The following is an 8,308-nucleotide window of genomic DNA, read 5'->3' on the forward strand; positions in this document are numbered from 1 at the left end:
GCTTGTTTAGATAGATGGGTGGAGTAGTGCTATTATGACACGAAGCACATAGGCTGATCGTATAGTGATCATAAAAGGGGGAAAACCCTAAGCATGATCAATTAAACCCTATTATGACCGTGCCATGGCAGATTTGAAGCTGTAAACCGCATAAATGCTACTTAGCAACCACTGTTTACTTCGAACTAAGAACTAAGATTCTAAGAGTTCAAAAGAAACTACGGTAACCAAGTTACGAAGTACCACCTCTCTTGCGGCGCCGTGTAGGCATCGGGGGTGCGATGGCTGTCGGTGGCATGGAAGCGGATCTGCGACGGTAGACGGATGCATTGGGGGATAAGTCCCGTTGCGGTGGACGAGAAGGTCGTCGGAGCGGCCCCAGCAAGGAGGACGACGGCGCCGTTGAAGCGAGAGGACGCGATGCATGGCTCCTGGTCCGTTACTGTGGATGAGAAACGTTCATCTCTAGCAGTGGATGACGCTGTCTTGGTAGGTGCTCTAGCATGGTGGAGGACGGCAGCGATGGATGGGGTGGCAGACGGAGGAGACTGGTGTGGGATGGTGTTCTAGCGCGGACGGTGTATGAACGGGAAAATGGAGGAAGAGGTACGGAGAACAATGTCTTTGGGACGCGCCTGTCTGAAATATGGGAAAGTTACGACCTTAGCCCCCGTTTAAAATTTGGACGTCTCTTCGGTAGGGGATAGGACGGTAATCTCGCATATCCCCAATATTTGCCTAGAGCGATTTCAGGCGAGGAGAGGGTGTTTTGGCGCCCATGGTTGGCGCCTACGGTGTATGAACGGGGCTGACAGGTAGGGCGGTTGTGTCACGTCTGAGTGAAGTTACAAACTTGCCCCTATTAAAAATATTTGACTACATCGATTTCGGCCCAGTCGAGTTTGTGTTGCCGCCCACCGTATATGAATGGGGAAATAAAGGAAGAGACAGAGGTCTTTCGGACGATCTTGAATCAAATATGTTTTGCCGCTCACGTTTGACGCCCACCGTGTCTCAATGGGTCAATGGGTTCAGAGACGGTCATGTCACGTCTGATTAAAATTACTAACCACGCCATGTGCTATGCACATCAAACTTGTTGATTTCTTCCACTCTCATTTCCCGAATGGTGCGAATGTAGAAAGGTTGATCGTCGCTAGAGAAGATGTTGGTTTAATTTCACCAGCAACCAAATGTGCGCCCTTGAAATAGGCATATCTAGTAGACATTCAACATTTTAGCAATGATGATAGAGAAGGGGAAAACCAAGAGCATGGACCTTTCCCTTCGAAAGGGAAATTAAACACAGGAAATTAAACACAGGAGCTACCAAATAAACATGGACCTTTCCCTTAGAAATTAAACACAAGCATTGGCACACTGTATTCACGGCATGTCAAGAAGAAATCAATCGAACTGCTAGACACTTTTGCACCACGTCATCCATGGCTTTGAACGTTCTCCCCATGATTAGACCATACCACTCATCACTCAAACCAATCAACACAAGTAACAACAAATGCATCCTTTCCTTTGGAAGCACTCCACCATATAATATAAGCATAAAAAAAATCAAACATATGCCCTACACATTTTCCCCTAGGGTCCTATTTAAACGATTTGCACCAGCTCCCACATTTCCATCCCAAAATGCATCCTTTCCTTTGGTTTCTGCGAGTCAATCACACGCGCGAGAAAGGAGGAGGAGGAGGAGGAGGAGGAGGATTAGCGCTGCGCTGCCCATCCATCGAGGGCCTTTTGACCTTTTTGTGGGCATGCATGATGGCATGCATGATTCACACTTTGCACACTTGTAGAAAACCGGAGGGGGCTGCTTTTGCGGTGAAAGGAACCCCCGGCCGGCCCCGGGTACTATGCGTACAAACACCCATGATTGCGCCCTGATGCGCCTGCACCGGCGCCACTCCTCCATCCATCCATCCATCATCCATCACAACACACATCGCCCAACGGCAGGGGCAGGCCACCACCATCATGGTCGCCATCGGCCATGGCCATCCGTCGCAGGGACAGGGCACGCACAGGGGCCGCAGCAGGGCGATCGGCTTGCCGCAAGCCAAGCTGCTGCTCGCTGGGGCGGCCGTATGTACTGTGTATGTATGCATGCATGCAAGCAGCACCCATGATGCCGATGCGCCATGCCATGATTGCGGCGAGCGAACGACCCCAGCGGCTTGTCCCCGTTGTACACATCAACAGGACTGCTTAATATCACGCAGGTAGCCAAGCCACACACACACACACATGATGACGACGACGACGATGATGATGCATGCATGGCGGTGGATGAGGAATTGATGGCCGTAATCATGCGTGCCTGCATGCAAATTTGCAGGGGAAGAAAAGAGTTGCTGCTACCACTACTACTTCTCTCCACATTCCCCGCAGACACGGATCGGCTCGACCGATCTCCTCCGCCGCAGCTCCTGGCCTGGAGCTGCCCATCTGCTCCTCACGCATGCATCATGAATTACATGGGCATGCACGCATTTTCTTTCTTTCTTTCTTTCTTTCTTTGGTATAGATATAAGTAGATCTCATTCCATCCCATTGCCATTGCCATCGCATGCAATTATAGGCTCTAATTACCATCATGGACTTCCATGCAGGCCAGGGAGAACACCGATCATATGAACACACACGGCACCATCTACGTACCGCACATTCATCATTCCTCCTCTTTGGAAAATACAGTATCTTTTCCCATTCCTTTTCTGCACCCATCATTCCTCTCCCTCCTCCTCCTTAGTGCTATGCCCCTAGCTAGAATCTCACTCGTCTGCACTCCAAAATTACTTACTGCCGCACAGCTCCAGGTCCAGCATGCACGACGGGTCGACGGCCATGCGGCATAAATTCGGCCATAAAGAATCTGCGGGTGCGCGGCCGGAGAAGAAGAGCCGGAGAGGAGGAGCGGCATGCAGCAGCAGCAGCTGCGCGGGCAGCTTTCTGGAAAAGATCGCGGGCGCTGTTTATAAAAGGGGAAAGATACGTAGAGCCCGCGATAATGATTAACATGATTATTACCGCGCCGCTTTTGCCGCGAACCACCCCGGCGAACGCCGGAATCGCACGGCGGCCCCGCCCCTTTCCCACCGGGTCACGTGCGGGCGCCCCGTCAACTGGTCAAACCCGCCATTATAGCTCACACACGGAGGAGAGAGAGGAGGGAGGGAGGGAGGGAGGGGAGTCCCGTCCCTGTCCCCGCCCCTATAAAACCTCCGAATCCTTGCGCGTCTCCACGGTCCCATATCCCACCGTCGTCGTCCGTCCTGCTGGTAGGCATGGAGCTGGGGCTGAGCTTGGGGGAGGCCATGGCGGACGCCGGCCGGGAGCTGGTTCTGGGGCTCGGGGTCGGGGTCGGGGTCGGCCCGGGGGCGGCGAGGGAGGGCGAGGGGAGGAGGGATCACGATGTCGCCGCCGCCGCCAGGGGTGGGCTCGCGTTGGGGTGCGGCTCGTCGCCGGAGCCGGCCATGCGGCTCGCGCTCCTGCCCATGGTGCCCAGCCTCGGCTTCCCGTGGCCGTCCGAGAGCAGTGAGTGATGCGATGCATGCTTGCCTTTTCCTTTCCGTTTCTTGGATTTGTGTTTGTTTCTGCATGCCGTGCGATGAGATCGCCACCGGAGTAGTGGTGCTGAGACGGGGCGATCCGATCTGTTCCGTTCCGTTCCTCAGGGCATTTGGAGGCGTCGACGCGGGGGTTCGACGTGAACCAGGCGCCGTCGTCCGGGGGCTCGGCCTGGGGCGCCTGCGCGGCGGCGGAGGAGGAGCAGGAGGACACCGCCGCGGCGGCGCGGGCGGCCGTGTCGTCCTCGCCCAACGACAGCGGGGGCTCCTTCCCGATGGACTTCTCCGCGCGCGGCGCCAGCGACGCCGCCCCGGGCGCCGGCGGCTCGCGCGGCAGCGACGAGGACGACGGCGGCTCGGCGCGCAAGAAGCTGCGCCTCTCCAAGGAGCAGGCCGCGTTCCTGGAGGAGAGCTTCAAGGAGCACAGCACCCTCAACCCCGTAAGCATGCACATCAACCACGGTGACCAACCCCGTTTGCTTAACCATTTCCTCTCGTTCTGACGCCCATGGCTCCGCCGCGCGCAGAGGCAGAAGGTGGCGCTGGCGAAGCAGCTCAACCTCCGGCCGCGCCAGGTGGAGGTGTGGTTCCAGAACCGCAGGGCCAGGTGCGGCGCCATGAAATCCTTTTCTTTTCCTGCTCCTTTGTCTCTCTCGTCTCGACCAAGAATCTTGGCCGGTCAAGCAAAAACCATTAAATAAAAGCGCGCTGGCTTTGGCTTTGGGCTCGGCGCGTGCAGGACGAAGCTGAAGCAGACGGAGGTGGACTGCGAGTACCTGAAGCGCTGCTGCGAGACGCTGACGGAGGAGAACCGGCGGCTGCAGAAGGAGCTGGCGGAGCTGCGCGCGCTCAAGACGGTGCACCCCTTCTACATGCACCTCCCGGCGACCACCCTCTCCATGTGCCCCTCCTGCGAGCGCGTCGCCTCCAACTCCGCCCCGCCCTCCGCGGCGGCCCCCTCGCCCGCCTCAGGCGCCGGCATTACTTCGCCGGCGGCCGCTCCGGAGCAGCACAGGCCCTCGTCGTTCGCCGCGCTGTTCTCGTCGGCCAGGAGCTTCCCGCTGGCCGCCCCGCAGCCCCAGCCTCCATTGCCGGCGCCGTCGAGCTCGTGACTTGGCCGGCCGGCGAAGGGAGGGAGGGCCTGCTTGTAAATACGCCCGCCTTAATATTTCCGCTCCTCGTGTCGGGATTTTTTTGTGGCTCGCCATTCGCCGAGGGCGGGGTCCGTGAGAAACGAGAGCCCCAGCCCGAGTGGAACCGCGTCTGCCGTCAGATTTGCTGCCCGGACGGCCCGGATGCTTAAAGGAAAATTGTTGCATCAGAGTTCGCTGTTAGCCTCGATCAATCTCCGTGCATTTTACCGTTTTTGAGACGTGCCTCGTGATGAGAGATTGAAAAAAAAGTGTAGTAGTAGTACGTATCCGTGAGGGAGGACGTGAAAGAAAGCGGAATTTAGTCCCACTTTTGGGGGGGTAGCTGAGGCCTGAAAGGCGCTGTGGCGTTTCTGCTCGCTTGCCGCGATGGTGTTGGGGGGGTCTGCGCCGCTGATTTGTGAAATCATGACGCCCACCCAGCCCAGAGCGTGTGCGTATCGACGCCCACTACTGCCACTCGCTCTTTACTGGTAGAGTGAGTGAAAGCGTAGATAAGATTTTCCTCGAAGATCGAGGGTGAAAAGATGCGGCGTCGTGTGTGTGTGTGGTGCGCTCAACCATGCTACGACTCAAACTGTTTTGCAGCCAAGTGCTACTAACTATGATGTAGTAGCGCATGAACAATGCAACAGTGCTTACTTACGACGGATGAGTGGTCGTATCATCAAGCGAGCACTGCGCAGCGCCGACCGCGCCATACGCAGGAGCTGTCAAGGAGTACTACAACGTTGTACAGGTGGTCCTCGTGTCGTGCTGCCCCGGTTTGGCACGCCAATGCCGATGCCAGTGCCCATTTGCCGTACCCCCATCTACTGGCAATGCCACCGCTGCTGCTCCCCCACCATGCCCGCCCCATCGTCAAGTGTACACGCATTTTCGTTCTCGTCTCCTCGCCCATAAACACGACCCCGGAAACCGTCGCCTCGGAGTCCACGTCGCGAGTGACAACGAGGAAGGCGACCGATGAATGCAACGCAGCGCGGGGTCCGTGTCAATGTCATGACTCGTGCATGGCCAGGAGCGCAGTCACTCATCCGTTCATTTAACGCCCTATCTAGACGAGGCCAAGCCGAGTCTGACGACCCCAAAGATCTTTCTCCCCGGATCACGGCGGCCGGCCCCCCACCAATGCCGCCGCACGGAAACGGGCCGCGGGTCTTGTTGATGGATCTTTTACTTCCGGGACGGCACGGAACGGAAGATTCAGCAATGATGCCGATCGATGCCCGTCCGTCCGTCCTGCTCTGCTGACGGCAACGTGGCCTGCATGGCCCCCCGGTCTTCATGGCGCTTTTGATTAAGGGACGTGCAGTGCAGTGCAGTGATCCTCAAACTTGTGATTTTAGTACGTACTCCGGGCCGGGGTAGCTGCGACCTCGGCGTCTCGCGTGACGCTGGTCAAGGGGGTCATAAACCTGATTAGCTGAGGGGTCACATGATTAGTTCAAGGAATTAGCTCAAAGTTCACGGTACCGGACGTGTCATGTCATCTTTTCCTCGTACCATGATGGAATACTCCTCCATGGTCCATACGTCTAAGCATGCTCGTCTTGGATGATAGATGGAGCAACAAGGCTACGGGCCATATGCCCAGAATTTGGGGCGCACGCATGAGAGAGAGAGAGAGAGAGCCTGTAGGGCGCACAGTTCCTTCCAGAATCTCGCCTTGCCACGCCCAAGGGAGCGCGGTGCCAATAACGAGCTCCAAAACCGCGCGGATCGCCAGGCCACTACCAACAGAGCCAGCTAGGCGACGTCGAGGCTCGGCGGGGCGCCGATCATCATCATCGGCAACCATGTCCATATGTCACCGCGTGTGTCGGATCGCTCACTGTGCGGCGTGCTACAGAAAGCTCACGATGGAGCAGATTAGGAGGGGAGGGGGGGCCGGGCCGGGCTCCCTCGGGGGACGGGGAGCACGCAGCTGATTGGGAAGTTGCATCGTGTCCCTCTGCGATGTCCCCTGCCCGCGGCCTCCTGTCCATCTCCGCCTCGGACCGGCCACTTGCCGCTGCTGTTTTGGTTGGGCCAGCGCCATGATGAGCCCCCGCCCTTCGCACGTCCCGGTCGCTCTCGTGTGCTATTAGTACACCACCGAGGGTGAGTGAGTGAGTGAGCTATCCACCTACCAGCTCCTACGTTTGGTGGCTTCATGTGATCTGAGCGTACATATTTGCTCACCGGACTAAGTTTGATCACGGTTCAGTGGAATCATCCTAAACATTCCGTCTAGGGAAGTGTTGGTCTATTTGCGTATTTGGCATGGCCGAAACGACGTGATTTTGGATGGAAAAAAAAAAGGCTTGATGCCGATTAAAACAAGTGGTCGTCGGATATGGCGGCTTGGCGTGAGATCTGCGCAAGTGAAGCGAAATACGCACCCCGCGGGAATGGGATCACATTACAAAAGCCGAAGGGGCAATGTGGCACCGGCTTCCAAGATTTCTACCTATTTAACCAATCCCTTAGCCCAACTTCACCGCGCGATTCTATCATGTCCAGCCCCGTCCATTTGGGGTAAAACGGATAAAGAAGACGGCCCAGCGCGCGACGGTCCGGACCCATCTTGTCCGTTTTGTGTCCGGGCCGACCCATTTCAAGCGCAAACTTGCGCCGGGTTTGGGTCGCGGCGGACATCAAACGGACGCGCGCTCGTCCGCGTCGGGGCCGCGCGGCAGGCAGCCACCTACCTCCCACCCGCCCACATCAATGCGCACGAGCGGGCGGCCCCACCTGTCATCCGCACGTCGAGCGATCGCCGTCCTTCTTTAAGTGGGAAGCGTGGACGGGTCGTCGTCCACACTGCCCCACGCCACCCCGCGGCCTCCTCGAAACCCGACAGCGGCGACCACGTCCCAAACCCTAGTCTAGACCTCGCCGGCCGGCCGCCCGCAGCCATGGGCCTCTGAAACTACGGCCGCAAAGGCAGGCACGACCGCGAGGCCGGCTCCTCGTCGGGACGCCGCCGCGGCTCGGTGAAGGAGGAGCCCGCCTCGCCATCGCCACCACGTCGGGCCCCCGCGCCGCCCGCCTTCTCCATCGCGCCCACGTCTGCCGGCGAGCGCGACCGACATTACGTCCGAGCGTCGGTGTGCCGCCGTTATTGGGAGACGAGGACGCCGCTCCCCTGGAGCGACGCCCATCTCCCCAATAACTGGCACCTCTCCGCCGACCGGGTCCCCATCCCGCCGGTCCCGACGAGCAGCCGTGCGCGCAACGAGGAGATCGAGCGCCGCCGCCGCCTCCTCCCCGACGACCTATTCTACGACGCCAGGTACGCCCCCGACTCCCCGCTGTGGGACACCTGGTTTCGTGACGAGCACGACACCAGGCGCGGCTCCTTCTTCGCCGGCACCTCGACGAGGCCGCGGCGGCCATGGGAGCGCGCCCAGGAGCGCGGGCATAGGCGGGTCCGCGGCGTCATGCCCACGCCGTCGTCGTCTCCGTCGCCCCCTCCACCTCCTCGCATGTCAGCGGAGGAGGAGGCCCGTCTCCTCAAGCGTGTCATGGACGACTCCATGTACACGCACGACGAGCGGCAGTGGGATGGCCTGGAGGAGGCCATGG

At 58.6% G+C, this 8,308-nt stretch overlaps 1 protein-coding gene across 1 annotated transcript; it reads left to right on the forward strand.

Annotated features, from left to right (window-relative positions):
- The first annotated feature begins 3,222 nt into the window (after window positions 1-3,222).
- LOC125509508 (homeobox-leucine zipper protein HOX27) lies at window positions 3,223-4,921 on the forward strand. The gene is made up of 4 exons (XM_048674489.2): window positions 3,223-3,555; window positions 3,696-4,027; window positions 4,115-4,194; window positions 4,327-4,921. Exons 1-4 carry the CDS (start codon window positions 3,306-3,308, stop codon window positions 4,697-4,699), a joined length of 1,035 nt encoding a protein of 344 aa, XP_048530446.2. The 5' UTR covers window positions 3,223-3,305; the 3' UTR covers window positions 4,700-4,921.
- The last annotated feature ends 3,387 nt before the right edge of the window (window positions 4,922-8,308 follow it).

Source organism: Triticum urartu, chromosome 5A (assembly GCF_056163025.1).
Source record: "Triticum urartu cultivar PI428250 chromosome 5A, HENAU_Tu73, whole genome shotgun sequence".
In the NCBI taxonomy this organism is placed as follows: Eukaryota; Viridiplantae; Streptophyta; class Magnoliopsida; order Poales; family Poaceae; genus Triticum; species Triticum urartu.